The sequence below is a fragment of the Schistocerca gregaria genome, chromosome 1 (assembly GCF_023897955.1).
Source record: "Schistocerca gregaria isolate iqSchGreg1 chromosome 1, iqSchGreg1.2, whole genome shotgun sequence".
Classification (NCBI taxonomy): Eukaryota; Metazoa; Arthropoda; class Insecta; order Orthoptera; family Acrididae; genus Schistocerca; species Schistocerca gregaria.
In genome coordinates, this window is record NC_064920.1 from 198796279 (window position 1) to 198813383 (window position 17105).

Genomic DNA, 17105 nt, shown 5'->3' on the forward strand with positions numbered 1-17105 from the left:
TATGAGACTTGGCATAAGCTGCGGATAAAGAAAGATGTGGACTGATGAAGAGCAGAAGTTAAGAGACTTCTCACTTGTCTAATTGTAATTCCTCAACATGGCACCGCTGTTACAGAGAGTGACACACATACATCACTGATTCTACATATGCACTCAACATTTATTACAACTCCCAATAATGATAAATGAATAAATTTTAAATAGCAATAACAATGAATTCAAATGCTAGTGTTTGGATCTCATAAGTATGTTCATTTCCAACAAAGTTAGGCTGCTAAGTGATTAAGCTACTGAACTCACATGCAGGAGTGGAGTTCAAATCCACATAAAACCATACTCAGAAAAGAACAAAAAAGAGAATACAAGAAACAGACATGCATGAAAACAAATGTTAGGCTTCTAGCTTTCATAATAATTACTGATATTTTCCAGAACCAGACAGACAAGAATAAAAGTTTGACACTCCCGCTTTTTATTAAATATATGTTCCAAGAGACTTTTCTCTTTTTGTTACAACTTACAAAGTTTTTAAAATCTCTCTAAGGCTCTCTACAAATTCTGGAATCTTTTATATCATGGTTTCCTGGAATAAATTATGATGACTGTTGTGATGGTTCCTGTGAAAAAGACACATCCAATTTCTTTCCCCAATCCTTTCCCTATCTGATATTGTATTCTATCTCAAATGATATGGTCATCAATGGACCATTACATTCTGATCCCTGTTCCTTCCCTCATTTCAGATTACTGTCAGAAATAATTTACACATCTGATTTTTTTATGGCAATTTTGTGCATAAATGCATTGTGAATCCAAAAAATAAATTACTAACTATTTTATTTTGATGAGCAAAAAATATAAATGAAATTACTCACAGAACTGATAATATCTTGTGTGTTCAGAGCAATGTGCTGAACTCCAGCTCCTCCATAATAATCTACATATTCTTCAATCTGGCTCTTCTTCTTTCCAGGAGCAGGCTCATTGATTGGCATCTGAAAAATAAGTGTTTGGTTAAAAAAAGTCATTATTACATCTGTTTCATCATTTAGTGTACAAGGAATGTGCACTGACTAAGTAATGTTTACATCATTAAATTAAAGCAATGTTACTGTAAAGTTCCTGCCAGCATGACAGATCATATGCTTTGTTTCCATGACTCAGTACTCCCAGTCTCCAGTCAAATACATACTATCATTGTCAACCACGATTATGACCCATCACATGTATTGCATACTAACTGTATCATTATATTCCTGTACTGGACTTAAAACATGTAATTGTATATTAAAATATCCATGGCACATATAAAAGAAAACAAAACACACACTGAACTAAGAGCTCCATTATTGGGGAAGAGAGAAAGTAAGATTGGATATGGTTAAAAATGAAGGACAGGTCACACAGTCCCCAGATGGGAGACAACTACCTGTAATGAGGACGGCTTGACATAAATCAATGGAAGAAGCATAAGAGAGAGAGAGGAAACACAGGTAAGCACTGTGCCAGCTTCAGTCTAGTGTCCTTATCTCTGGCCTAAAATTGCCACAGTTTAGAGCCTTTATCTAGACACTGAAGCTAGCAAAGTGCTTACCACTATATTGTCTCTGACCTACCCTCTCTGATGCATCAGCCTTCATCTTTGTCTAGCCTCATCCTCATTAAAGGTGGGTGTCTCGTCCTGGGGTCTGAAAGACCTATCCTCCTTTTTTTAACCTTATTCAACCTATTCCTCTCTCCTCTTCAATGAAGCAACTAGTAGTTCCAAAAAGTATGTACTGTGTGTCTTATTTTTATACATCAACTATCCTAACTGCACCTCTGAAATTTCTAAGATCTGCACTTTTTGGTATAGTGAAATACTTCATTTGGGACGTATTAATATTCCTGAAGAAAAATGACAATCTTCAAACTGGTGTTTGGTATTTATCTTCTTGGCAATGGGTGTAACATCATCGTGGTCTTCCTCAATTACAAGAAATACAAAATTACTAAATGGTCTAATTACCATGTCCATCACAAGAATAAGTGGTGGGAAACACATCTAACATTATGGTAACAGTATGGAGCACAATTCTTATAATTTGATGGAACAGGACATAGGTAGTATAGTAACTCTTCTTTATATTACTCTTGCCTAACTTTTTTCTGTCGGTATTACTTGATTATCTCAGAGGCCTGTTACTCTTTTCTTTTTTTGTGCACCTTCATCAAAGCCTGGAGATAACCAAACAGCTGCTCGCTTTTGATCACAGTCACATGCACATATTACTGCCTGATTTTCACACCATCCAATCACTTGCAAAAACCCTATTCTCTGCAGCCTTCAAATTTTCTGCAGCCTTCAAAAAAATCTAATACCTTTAATACCTAAATTAAAAGGCTTGTTTTTATTTGGACTGAAGATGTGAGGTACATTGCTGAAAAAAATGAATGAATGAATTCCCCTCTTCTATAGTGATGGTAGTATATTACAACTAGCATGTTAACATATTATAACTAACATTTAAAGCACTTTTTTTTACCTTGATTGTTTCTTCCCAATTTGTCATCACAATTGATCGTAAAGCGGAATACTGTGAATGAATCTGGGAATCATCAACAGACCAAAATCTATGAAACATCAAATTCTTTTCATACCTGTAATTAATAAGTGGATTAGCAAAATTGTGATTTTCATGTATTAGTATTTCAAACAGAGTTTACATAACTTACCATTTAGCAACTGATTCCATTTGTAGATCTGGCTGATTTCCAACAACATGGTCTATGAAATCAAGTCTCCCAGGAGGCCTAAAACAAGTAGAGAATTTAAACACATAGAACCAGTTTCCTTGAACTGTGGCCAGAACAGGTTGATAGGCCTAATCTGTGAAGACAGAATAATAAGATGAAACCAGTTTCTAAAATATTTAATTAAATTACTGAAAGAAGCAAAAAGCTCTGCAGATTCTCAAATAAAAATCAGTATCAAAAACTCTCATACTTAGAAAAGAACAAAGAAGAGAATACAAGAAACAGACATGCATGAAAACATATGTTAGCTTTCATAATAATTACTGCAATTTTCCAGAACCAGACAGACAAGAATAAAAGTTTGACACTCCCGCTTCTTATTAAATATATGTTCGAAGAGACTTTTCTCTTTTTGTTACAGCTTAAAAAGTTTTGAAAATCTCTCTAAGGTTCTCTACAAATTCTGGAATCTTTTATATCATTTTTAGTGATGCTGCTTCTTTCTGTAGAATGATTTTCTCTTAAGTACAGTTTTACATTGTTGTCAGCAGTTAAAAAAGTTAGTTATTCACCTTACTTTTTGCTTTGACCGTTGTGTTAACACATGTGCAAAAACGAACTCTTCATTGCTTTATAAATCATCAGCAGAAGAGCAACATTTAAATTTAAGGCTTATCATTTGTTGTCACAAACGAGTTTCCAATTTAAGTCACTGGGTGCTACTGCAAAAATGATGAGTCAGGAATCAAAAACCTCATATCCCATGAATTCTTTGTGGAAACTATTCCCTTGAATTGTACATTATGATATACACAATCTACTTAATTTACAACAGCAACATTCGTAACTGTGTCATGAGATTTAGGATAAATCTTTCATATTGCAGAGGAATGATTCGTTATGTTTTGATCTGTGAGGAGTCTTATATTGAAACAAACTCCATTGTCATTCTTAGATGGTATTCGCAAGTAACCTCAGTGGTGTTCCACAAGTAACCAGCAAAATAAGCAACATAGGGGAAATGACCATCTTCCAATCTACATCTACATCTACACTCTGCAAATCACTGTGAGGCACATGTCATGTACTAGTTATTACAAATTACAATTTCTTTCCATTCCACTCACTTATGGAGTGCAGGAAGAATTATTGTTTAAATGGCTCTGTGAGTGCTGTAATTGATCTAATCTTGTCCTCATGATCCCTATGTGCATAACAAGTAGGATGTTGTAGTATCTTCCTAGTGTCATCATTTAAAGCTAGTTCTTGAAACTTTGTAAATAGGCTTTCTTTGGACAGTTTATATCTATCTTCAAGAGTCTGCCAATTCAGTTTCTCCAGCACCTCATTGTCACTCTCCCTTGGGTCAAACAAATCAGTGACCAATCATGCTACCCTTCCCTGTATACATTCAGTATCCCCATCAGTCCCATTTGGAACAGGTCCTATGCAGTTCAGCAATATTGTATGCAGTTGAGCAATATTCTAGAATGGATTGCATGAGTGATTTGGAAGCAATGTCCTTTGCAGACTGATTGCACTTCTTCAGTACCACAACAATAAACTGAAGTCTATCACCTGACTTACCCATGACTGAACGTATGTGATCAATCTGTTTCATATCCCTATGAAGTATTATACACAGGTATGAAGTGTTATACCCAGGTATTTGAAGGAGATGGACGATTCCAACTGTGACTCACTGATGTTAGTCACAGGACACTATATTTTTCCTTTTTGTGAAGTGCACAATTTTACAATTCCCGAACATTCCTAGAGCATTTTCTATGAAAAGCAAAGGCCCAAGTTCAATTTCCAGGCCATCACATCCTTTTAAAGTGACAGGAAACTCCACATCATGAATTAACTTCTCTATGTTGATTATTATTAATGTAATGTAAATGGATAAATAAGAAATCTACTCTCCAAGCAGCGGCAGGGGAAAATACATGCAAAAGGATTTAATGTTTACGAGCTTTCGGAGCCAATGCCTCCTTCTTCTGGGAGAAGACCTGAAGGGGAAGGAAGAAGGGTGGAGGAAAAGGACTGGAGAGGTTTAGGGAGAGGAGTACAGTCCAGAAAAGTCACCCAGAACCCCACGTCAGCTGAGACTTGCTGGATGGGATGAGAAGGAAAGACTGATTGTTGGGGACTGCACTGAACAAGGTTTGAAATATGAGAGCTTAAAGGTGGAAGACAGGATAATGTGCAAGACAAAGATAACTACTAAAACATTGTGCACAAGTTAATAAGAGTGATAAGCTAAGTGAGTTGTATGTAACAGAGGTGGGAAGGGGGTTGGCAAAAAATAGACAACTCACAAAATGAAAGATGTAGAAAACTAAAAGGGAGTAAAGAAAAGAGAAATGCTGACATTGAAAGTATTAATGTAAATTAAGGCCAGGTGGGTGGCCAGAACCAAGGACATGTTGTAGTGCCAGTTCCCACCTGCAGAGTTCTGAGAAACTAGCATCCGGTGAAAGAATCCAGGAATCCAGATGGCACGAGTGGTGAAACACGCACCAACATCATGACTGTCATGTTGCACAGGATGCTCTACAACAGGATATTATGTGTTGCCTGTGCCTGTTCCCACTCAGTCATGCTGTCATGCTGATGTAAAAGGATGAACAATGTTTACATAACAGCTGGTGTATGACTTGTCATTTCACAGGTGGCTCTCCCTTTGATTGTATGTTTTGTCAATTACAGGGCTGGAATAGGTGGTGGTAGGAGGGTGCATAGGCAAGTCTCGCAGCTGGGACAGTCACAGGAGTAGGAGCCATAGGGTAGGAAGATAGGTGCAGAAGGAGCATAGGGTCTGACAAGTATATTGTGGAGATTGTGAGGACGACAAAAAGATATTCCAGGTGTGGTGGGCATAGCCTCAGACAGAGCTGATCTCATTTCAGGGCATGATTTTAGGAAGTCATGGCCTTGGAAAAGTAGCTGATTGATACATTCAAGATCAGGATTAAACTGAGTGACAAATGGTGTGCTACGAAGTTGTTTCATGGAGTCATCAGGACTGTCAGGATTGGATGTGATGGCCCGGGAAATCTGATTTTGAACTAGGCTGTTGGGATAATTGTGTCCAGAGGAGGATGAAGTGAGATTGGTGGTGTATTGCTGTAAAGAGTCTGCATCCAAACAAATATGTTCGCCACAAATGCCAAGGCTGTATGGAAGGGAAAGTTTGACAGGGAAAGGATGACAACTGTCAAAATGTAAGTACTGTTGTTTGTTAGTAGGTTTAATGTAGACAATAGTGTGTAGCTGGCCTTCGGTGAGGGAGAGATCAACATCAAGGAAAGTGCCACAGGAATCAGAATAGGACTATGTGAAATTTAATTGGGAGAAGGTATTTAGAGATTCCAGGAATTTTAAAACATCAGCCTCACCTTGAGTCCAAACAGCAAAGATGTCATCAATGCATCTGAACCAAACCAGGGGCTGAAGGCTTGTGGATCCCAGGATAGCCCCCTCCAAGCGACCCATGAAAAGATTGGCATAGAAAGGAGCCATCAGTCTTTTCTTCTCATCCTGTCCAGTAAGTCTCCCTGGATGACTTTTCTGAACTGTACCCCTTTCCCTAAACCTCTCCAGTCCTTTTCCTTCACTCTTCTTCCTTCCCCTTCAACTTTTCTGCCAGAAGAAGGAGTCACTGGTTCTGAAAGCTTGTAAACATTAACTTATTTTGTGTGAGTGTGTGACCCTGCTGTCGCTTGATGAGTAGATTTCTTATCTATCCATTTGCATTATTTTATCAATAATTGATTATTTTCATTGTTTTATTATTAATGTAATTTTTATACCATTGTCTTGTTTACTTTCTTAATGCTGTAGTGTTGTTATAGTGCTAGTGATCAGATGTAGTTCATACCACTGGGAGACCTTGTTGCTAAAATGATGTAGTGATTTAAAATCTTCTTTACCTACAATAACATTCTTCTCGTTTCCTTTCGACATGTGAGCCAATGGTATGTTACAACCATATAGCTACCCTGCTCATTTTTAATAAGATAAGTCTGTAGCATGTAATGATGTTGAATGATGAATCTGAATCTGAACTGTAAACTATGGAGTGACAGCTGCTACTTATATTATCATGAATGTGTTAACAGCCAATTACAAAATGATTCTCAAGTATTCTTCTATTGATTTAAGAGAAACAGTCTTAATTCCAGAGACGCTCAGGCACAATCCCTTCAGTTCAGTGATGTGGCCAACAGTTTCCTTGAGAGTCTTACAATGTGTTCACTAACCTTACTATTAATGAACTCATTCAGGAAGCCCAACACCACATCCAACAGCTCCTCAGAATGTTAAGCTTATTCCAAAACCGGTCACCTGAACTAATCTACCATCTCAAATGAACAACCTCACATATTCCAACATTTTATGTGCTTTTAAAGCTCCACAGACACTTCTCTGTGGTCTCGCTACAGCTCACCGCATCTTGGTTGGTTACAATGCTTCCACAAATGATCCTTCATCTTCACTAGTTAGTGAGTCCTACCCATTGTTCATAGTCTCCCTTACTACACACTAGACAGCTCCAGTACCTGTTCACTATTCACACTACAATGCCATCAGACTTCTTTCTTGTTATTGTAGGTCCCATGTCACTGTACACCAGCATGCTACATACCCGTAGCCTTACTACCATACATTAATATCTTTCACAGCTTTTCCAAACTCACCAACATCTTTCTAATACTTTGGCCAACAACATTTATTTCTTTACTCATTATTGTCTCATCACTGTTTAGAGCAATACTAGATATGCCAATATTCATTAACAATTACAGGTACAGGGTAAATAACAATTTTACAGTAGACTTACTTCTACATATGTGTATAGTAATTAATGAAAACATAGGCAAATTTAATTTACTAGTTATAGGCATCTAATCTCAGTTTCTGCTGCAATGCTAGAGTGTTAATGAAACATGTGAAAAAATTCATGTTTCTTTTTTCACTGACACAGTATCTGTTGCACATTTCTAACAATATTGTTTTAGTACTGCAAATTCTTTCTAGTTCTCTTGGACTAGTCTCAAATATCTCTTAACACTGTTCAAAATGCTGTTTTTTAAGTACTGTCTTAATTTTGCTTTAAAAATTGATACTGCTTTTATGTTTTTTAACTGTTTGGTAGTCTGCTGCATAATAAGCACCGAGCTTTAACAGGGTCTGTATCAACCAGTTGTAGTAAAAAAAAAAAGAGAGAGAGAGAGAGAGAGAGAGAGAGAGAGAGAGAGAGAGAGAGAGAGAGAGAGAAAGAAAGAATGTGTGTGTGTGTGATGTCTTATGGGACAACTGCCAAGGTCATCAGTTCCTAAGCACACACCCATGCCCAAGGGAGGACTCGAACCTCCGCCGGGACCAGCCACACAGCCCACGACTGCAGCACCTCAGACCGTTCGGCTAACCCTGCGCGACAGTTGTAGTCAGGTACTGTTGATGTGACAGCCATCTTTAACTCTTATGCTGTAGTTTTGTAGTTCTCTATTTAGCATTAATGTACAATTTAATTTGAAATACAGTATAACTTCATATATATGGATGGAGGGGACTGTCAAAATTTTAAAATTCTTTGAATTTGGTTTTATAGGATTCTCTTTGTGATAGCCTTCCAATACACCTGATTGCTTTTACTGCAGCTTCAGCAATTGTTTTATATGGGCATTTGCTGTAACACAGCATATTATTATACAGTACTGTAGATGTGGATGAGTTAATCCATAGTACATCTTTAATAGTATATCTACATCAACTGTGTGAGACATTTTCTTCATTTAAAATACACTGTTGATTATTTTTAAGCATGTCTTTCATATATGATTTGCTGAAGTCGTAAATATGTCTATTGTCAAGCCTGGGAATTTTCTACTGTTAACTTTTGTTATCAGTATATTTAGTTCCTCTTTATTTGTTGTCCTCTGTCCAAATATTTCCATGTTAACTGTTTTCATTCATAAATAGATTGTTTTAATTTAAATATTCATTTGTCCTTTCTATGCCCATGATAGTTCTTCTTTCTAAACCATTTATTGAGCTATTACTTACTGAGAGAGATTATTCAATTGGATAGATAAAACAATCTACCTGCCAAGTGGCGGCAAACATACACATACAAGACTGTTGTGATTGGCAAGCTTTCAAAGCCAGTGGCTCCTTCTTCAGGCAGAAGGGTTGAAGGGGAAGGAAGAAGGGTGAAGGAAAAGGATTGGAGAGGTCTAGGAAAAGGGGTAGATTTTGGGAAAGTGACCCAGAACTGCGGGTCAGGGGAGACTTACTGTACAGGATGAGAAGGAAATAATCAGTCTTCATCTCTTCCCAACATCCCATCAAAGTTCCCTCAAAAGGCGTTTTAACAAAATCATTTGTAGAAAAGAGAGAACAACGTGTAGAAAAGGTAAACAATATGGTGGAAACATTTTACTCTCATTTTCAATTAGTAAAGTATGGGGTAGCACAAGGCGTGATACTTAGTCCACTAATGTTTATATTATATGTGACTGACATGCAACATTAGTAAAAGAAAATGTAATCATGTATTCCGATGATACATCTCTCTCAGTAACAACAAAAACAATCAATTATTGATAACATTATTTTATTGGGTAGATATATGAATGAAATAGTGTTCATTAAAAAGAAAAAGAAAAAGAAAAAAAGGCCGATCATTCCCCTTGGGACCTGTGGAAGGTTCATTAGCTTTTTTGTTTTACTTGTAAATATTTGTCCTGTGTTACTGTTTTTCTGACATGTTCTACATCCTGGAGGACCTAGTCACTACAGATCAATTGGAATGAAGGTAAATCTAATCTAATCTAATCTTGGTGTTGATATTGTTGAGGTGGTTGCAGATCCTGTTGGAGTTTTTTCTGCTGTCAGTGATTAGTGCTGATGTTTGAGTTATTTCCATTGTGGTTGCAGTTCTTCCAAAAGCATAAGATTCTGCAGTCACTGGTACAACATATTTGACAAATAAAACAGATTCAAAGTTGAACTGATTGATGTTCTTGTGTGTAGTTTGTTTGGTTCACATCACTGTTAATTCCCCAGATATTTTCTTCTCTGTTACCCTGAACTACTGGTAAATTGTATTTTTCACTGTTTTTATGTATTTCCTACATTTTCTGCCTTTTTCTTTGAGATCCACTGATCATTAGCAGTTTGTACTGTTTTAATCATTTCCTTTGCTATGTCTTCTACTTTTCCTTTCTTGTTCTCCTCTCAGTAGTTTTGTGAATGGTATTTTACTTTGCTCTTGCTAGTGAGAAAAGCTAAATTTTCACATAACTGTTTCTTCCATTCTCTGTTTAGGCAGAGGTCTTTTACATTCTAACCAAGAATTATGTCTACTTTGAAACCCAGTTACACAAACAAATATGTGGAAGTGCCATAGGTAATTGCACTGCATCTTCCTATGCCAGTGAGTATAAGGTCAAATAGAGGAGTGCTTCCTATCTGTTCACCATTTCAAATCCCTTGCCTGGTTCAAATTCATTGATGATATCTTCATGATTTTGACACTCCGCTCTTTTCTTGAAAACTGTGACATCTACAAACAAATCTGCTTCACCTTTTCTTCTAAACTAGCTTTCTCCCTGGATAGTAATTTCCACTCTCTGTTAACACCATAAAGACCTTTGTCCATATAAAATAGCAGCATTAATAGTGCCCCCATTTTGACAGCTGTCACCGGTTCCACACAGGTCCCCATCTTACATAGCCTTGGAACTCATGGATGCCACATCTTCAGTGGGAAGCAGGAGTTATCAAAATGGGCTGTTAACCTTGACAGAGCCTTCACAGACAGATAATACCCTGCCTAGTTAGAGCAGGAATATAGTTTCTGCATTGTTCAAGCAGCACTGATAGGTGTTTCCTTCATGACCCAGTATCACCCAGAACAGAGCTTTGACTTCCTCTTGTTACACCTAAAGATGAAATATGGCATACCAAGAATCCTACTCAAATCCCACAAAGTACTATTCCATTGTCCACACAACCCATGTAATATACTAATCCATCCTTATGTTTTCCCTGGAGCAAATATTCCACTGGATGGATCATTTTGCTGTTGACAACTCATATACCCATTCACCACTCATACTGAAATCAAATTGAAGACCTTTCCTATCTAATCAGAACTAGGGAGGTATGTAAAATCATCCACATAATATGCCATACATGGTCTGGTTACTTGGCAGTCTTGTGTCTGTTTGTATGATAATTAACTAGCTGTCCTCAGCCAAATTGCCACTAACAAGAAACTTCATCACCTGATTGTTGAACATGCTGCATCCCACAACACGAATGATTTCAGCAGCAGCTTCAGTATACAGTGCATTCGGAACTTCCCCTTTGCTTCTTCTCAGAATCAGCTACACTGGGCTATAGAGGTAGAACCTGTCCCTTCAGCACACACCCTGTTCTCACAGACATCTGACCTAAGTCTCTACTATTCCCTATTTTTAGTTGCCTTCTTCACTCGCCCATGTTGTTGCCCTTTTGTCTTGTGATGTTTTCCATGCTGTTCCCCTTTTTCCCACATTTGCACTCCTCTTTTCATAGTATTTCTCTCTCCTCTCTCCCATCCCTGCTCCTCTTTCTCACTTCTTCTTCATGTTCCATCCCATCAGTTCATTGTTAGGTTATCTCTTATTATCAAATCTGCTATGTTCAGACTAAATGAACAGTGGTTATGTTTTGAGATTTATTTTAATGTGGAAGATAACATACACCATAATTTGTATAGGCTATCTGAGACCAGTTGTGGGTCATCTTGGGATCAATGTCATGGCCAGGGTGCTGTTTGACATCAGAAAGTTATTATATGGATTACAACCATGAAAAAAGTTAATATCATCTATGCTTCCTCCCTAGTTTCTTTGTTTTCTTTCCCCCCTATAGCTCTTCCCCTTATTTCTGGCTATTTTATTGCAATATCTACCAGATATAATAGCTAACTCTCTACCCTCTCCCCTACAAATTTTCCAGTCTTGCATATAACTAGATTTAAGATTCCATTGTTGGTACTCCACCACATTCTGTTGTTATGCTGTCTCTCTCTTGGCATTTTATCTTAGGTGACTATCCTGCCCAATATCTGCATATCTGTTTCACATCTCTATTACTATACAAAAGAAACCACTCCTCCAAAGTGCTTCCTATTTCATTTTTAATGCCTCCATCCTATATAAAGGAAACTTGTTTGAAATACTTACAATATTTTACTAAGGCCATCTTTATTTGTAACTTTCCTGAAGCCTGGCAGGAAAGCACCCTTGTAATTGCCACGTTCCACAAAAGTGTGTGTTGTGTCCCCATACTGTAAAATATTTACAAATGCAAAAGAAATTTATATATGCATTGTAGAATAACCATTGGCTGTTCTTTCTATGTGAATATTAATTTTTATTACTTACTGTTTGTACTGTTGCAAATCGAACAATTCCATCATCATCACTTTCTTCCCAAATATCTTTAACAATAACTGCACCACGTTCTTTGGCTCTCTGAAAGACACATAAAAATATAAAATCTATTGTAACTAAAACAAAAATAATTTCATTATATGCTAAATGTTTCTGCAGTATACTTACCTTTACAATTGTGTCAAGATCTTCAACTGTAAATGCAACATCTTTCACTCCATCTCCGTGTTTGACCAAGTGCTTGCCCATTTCTTCATTATTGGGCTCATATGGTGAAACAAATTGGAACAGGATCTGTTACAGATTAAGATGCTAATAAGCTAAATATGTTATTGTTATTTGAAATAAAATTTTATTTGTTTTGTAGTCCAGTTTCATCTATCCTTCATATTCTTCCCTTTTTGGATTTATATACATCTTCATTTAAAATATAGACAAATGATACTGTAAATCTCTTCGTAGGACATATATACTGATGCAGATAAAAGAGATAATCAAAAGGCCACAGCATCTTTATGAACTATATAAAATTTTGTGATGAAATTCAGTGTAATCTAATTGCAAACACAGGAGTGAAGGTGTGCATGAGTACAAGCAAGTGCTCCCCCCCCCCCCCCCGACCCCCCTCCCCGCCCTCTCCCCTCCCCTCCCCCCCCCCCCCCACACACACGAACAATTATATTGCTTTAAGAACAAATTCTCATTGATCTGAGGCAGGGATGGTTAAAACTTCTGCATGATTGCAGTTTTCCCACTCACGGGCTAAATTCTGTTACCTGACTGCACACTTCCCCACTATCATGCCTTGCTTTCTGAGTGGGAAGAGGGGGAAATTGAATTTGCCACATTCAGATGGCAATGCAGATGTGCAAGGAACACTGAACGTCTTGCAAGTGGTCTGGTTACTTATTTCATAAATTTGGGGTAGGAATTAAAATCCATGGAGAAGACACAAAAACTTTGAGGTTCACTCATGATATTGTAACTCTGCCAGACACATCAAAGGACCTGGAAGAGCAGTTGAATGGAATGGACAATGTCTTGAAAGGAAGATATAAGATGAACATCAACAGAAGCAAAATGAGGACAATTGAATGTAGTCGAATTAAATTGGTGATGCTGCGGGAATTAGATTAGGAAATGAGACGCTTAAAGTAGTAAATGAGTTTTGCTATTTAGGGAGCAAAATAACTGATGATGGTCGAAGTAGAGAGGATATAAAATGTAGACTGGCAATGGCAAGGAAAGTGTTTCTGAAGAAGAGAAATTTGTTATCATTGAGTATAGATTTAAATGTCAGGAAGTCATTTCTGGAAGTATTTGTATGGAGTGTAGCCAGGTATGGAAGTGGAACATGGACGATAAATAGTTTAGACAAGAAGAGAATAGAAGCTTTCAAAATGTGATGCTACAGAAGAATGCTCAAGATTAGATGGGTAGATCCATAACTAATGAGGAAGTATTGAATAGAATTGGGGAGAAAAGGAGTTTGTGGCACAACTTGACTAGAAGAAGAGATCAGTTGGTAGGACATGTTCTGAGGCATCACAGGATCATCAATTTAGTATTGGAGGGCAGTGTGGAGGGTAAAAATCATAGAGGGAGACCAGCAGATTCAGAAGGATGTAGGTTGCAGTAGGTACTGGGAGATGAAGAAGCTTGCACAGGATAGAGTATCAGGGAGAGCTGCATCAAACCAGTCTCTGGACTGAAGACCACAACAACTACAACTACACAGATTACAAACAAAAAAAGCTTTAATATTCAGAATGAAGTTTTCACTCTGCAGCAGAGTGTGCACTGGTATGAAACTTCCTGGCAGCTTAAATCTGTGTGCCGGATCGAGACTAAAACTCAGGACTTTTGCCTTTCAAAGGCAAGTGCTCTACTGACCGAGCTACTCAAACATGACTCATGGCCCCTGCTAATAGCTTCACTTCTGCCAGTAGCTAATATCCTACATTCCAAACTTCACAGAAGTTCTTCTGTGAAACTTGCAGGACTGGCACTCCCAAAAGAAAAAAATATTGCAGAGACACTGCTTAGCCACAGCCTGGGGGCTGATTCCAGAATCAAATTTTCTCTCTGCAGCAGTGTGTGTGCTGATAAAAAACTTCCTTGCAAGACTCAAACTCAGGACCCTAGCCCTTCGCAAAGATCTTGAGTTCGAATCGTGGTCCGGCATGCAGTTTTAATCTGCCAGAAAGTTCTAGCTTCAGTATTATTTAATGTTTTTGCTTTAGTGAAGACATAATGAAATTTATAATTGTTTCAGACTATTGACATATGGACAGACACAGAGCTTTTCGAAAAATTTTGGCACTCTGGTTGCCATATAATTGATCACTTCCATAATCAAAAAAGCCTTTTATACATATATGTGATCAAAATATTGTATCTTGTTTGCAACTGCATTATGGAGAAGTGGAAAGTCTTCCTGTGGAAAAGAACTTAGAGGCCTGGGATAGTTTCATCCTTAACAAATTTACCTTCTATACAGAAATATCACTGCAGATCAGTTGGTACCATCTGCACATGTACAGAGGCACTTTCTCCTGAAACAGCAAACAGTCTCAAAAACAGCGAAGTAACAGATGTAAGACTGGCATTGTCCTCAAAACATTCAGAAATCTATTCCTGTAATTCTTTCAGTGCCACAATGAATTCCTCAAAATTTGCAATTTCCTTAATGCCAGCAAGCTCAGAAAAATGGATAGTTATTTGTCAGAAGTTGCCCCTTCCAGAAAGTGATTTTATTTTTTAATGTATCCTCACCAAATCAGAAGTAAGTTGTTTCTCAACTAGCAAAGTTTTATTGTGGGTAGTTTGCAGCCAAGTCTACTTAAAGTGAGAGATCTGCAATTCATTCTGGATGTCCTAATTTTCATTCCTGCTCCCCTTTTTCCATAAGAAACTGAACAATAAACGGTCTTAAATTGAAAAATTGTTCCAGGCATGCACCTTGACTTAACCAAAATTCTTTGCAGTAATATCCAGGGCGAGTTGCTAACTATTGCCATCAAGAAAAACTCTGAAAGTATGATAGGAGCTTTAAAATTTATGGGACAAAAGTTGCATAGGACAACAGGGGCCATGATATGATGTTGGTTTTTGATTGTTAGTTGGGGTCGCTTCGGAGATATGAAGGTCAACTTTGTTTTCTTAAAGGGGATGCTATAGTTTGGTACTTATTTTATGATCGTGGCTATCGGGATGAATCCAATGATGTGTAACTGTAAGGTCTTTGAAGGTCAACAGAAAAAATCCAGGATAGAATGTAACAATACCAGAGAAGGAAAGTTACTACTCGCCATATAGCGGAGATGCTGAGTTGCGATAGGCACAACAAAAAGATTCACACAATTATAGCTTTCGACCATTAAGGCCTTTGTCAGCAGTAGATAAACATACACACACACACGCACACACACACACACATACACTCACACACTCACACACACACACACATACACACACACAAACACAACTTGTACACACATCTGCAGAGAGCTGTCCAAATGAGTTGTGTGTGTGTGTGTGTGTGTGTGTGTGTGTGTGTGTGTGTGTGTGTGTGTGTCCAAAAGCTATAATTGTGTGGATCTTTTGGTTCTGCCTATCGTGAGTGAAAAAGTGCTGGAACAGAATGAATTAAAGTAAATTAAGGCAGAAAGATGCAAGAACCAAGGAAAGCTGTAGCGCTAGTTCTCACGTGCGGAGTTCTGAGAAACTATGTCTGGAGGAAGAATCCAGATGGGGTGTTGAGGTCATGGCTGTCACGTAGAGCATGCTCTGCAACAGGACATTGTGTGTTGTTGGTATACATCCTCTACCTATGTCCATTCATCCTGACTGATAACTGGCTGGTAGTCATGCCGATGTAAAAGGCTGAACAGCATTTACATAACAGTTGGCATACAACATGTATCGTTTCACAGATGGCTCTCCCTTTGACAGTATATGGTTTGCCACTTGCAGGGCTGGAGTAAGTGGTGGTAGGAGGAAGCATAGGGCAAGTCTTGTAGTGGCGGTAGTCACAGGGTTAGGGGCCATAGGGTAGGGAGATGGGTGCAGAAGGAGCATAGGATCTGACAAGGATATAGCAGAGATTGGGAGGGCAATGAAAAGCTAATCTAGATGCAGTGGGAAAAATCTCGGACAGGATGGATCTCACTTTGGGGCATAATTTTAGGAAGAAATCATGGCCTTCTTGAAGAAGATGATTAATACATTCAAGACCAGGATAATACTGGGTAACAAGTGGTCTGCTCCAAAGTTGTTTTTTTGGAGGGATCAGCACTACAAGAAATGGATTTGATGGCCAGGAATATCTGCTTTTGTACTAGGCTGTTGGGACAATTTCGTCCAGTGAAAGCTGAGATCAGAGTGGTGATGTATTGTTGGAAAGTTTCTTAATCCAAAGAAATATGTTTGCCTCAAATGTTGAGACTGTGTGGGAAGAACCATTTGACATGGAAAGGATGACAACTGTCAAAATGTAAGTACTGTTGTTTTTTAGTAGGTTTAATGTGGACAGGAGTGTGTAGCTGGCCTTAGTGAGGATGAGATCAACATTAGGGAAAGTGGCATGGGATTCGGAATAGGACAATGTGAAATTTAACTTGGAAGAGGTATTTAGAGATTCCAGGAATTTTATCAGGTCAGCCTCACCATGAGTCCATATGGTTAAGATGTCATCAGTGTAGGAAGTTCTATGGATTCAGGTGTAAATCCTTGTGAGGGGCCTAAGATTTTTAGGAGGGACTCCAAGTTAGTCTGCCATCAAGATCCGATTGCTGTAATTCAAACTGACCTCTGTCCCTCTTAAAAACCTCAGGCCCATCACAAGAACTTATACTTCAATCCATAGAACTTCTTAATCCACCTAAACCACACACCCCACCTTTCTTCTTACTCACT

At 38.0% G+C, this 17105-nt stretch overlaps 1 protein-coding gene across 3 annotated transcripts in view; it reads right to left on the reverse strand.

Annotated features, from left to right (window-relative positions):
* The window catches only part of LOC126336714 (4-hydroxyphenylpyruvate dioxygenase), a 116664-nt gene that overhangs the window by 8319 nt on the left and 91240 nt on the right, over positions 1-17105 (reverse strand). For 2 of the 3 annotated variants that reach the window (XM_050000708.1, XM_050000690.1), the window contains 6 exons: positions 12357-12482; positions 12180-12269; positions 11979-12082; positions 2716-2793; positions 2526-2640; positions 876-995 (listed from right to left, as the gene is read on the reverse strand). In XM_050000708.1, coding sequence (XP_049856665.1) covers positions 876-995; positions 2526-2640; positions 2716-2793; positions 11979-12082; positions 12180-12269; positions 12357-12482 — 633 coding nt within the window. Of the gene's footprint in view, positions 1-875; positions 996-2525; positions 2641-2715; positions 2794-11978; positions 12083-12179; positions 12483-17105 lie in introns of all 3 variants that reach the window. The other variant, XM_050000698.1, reaches the window with a different exon arrangement.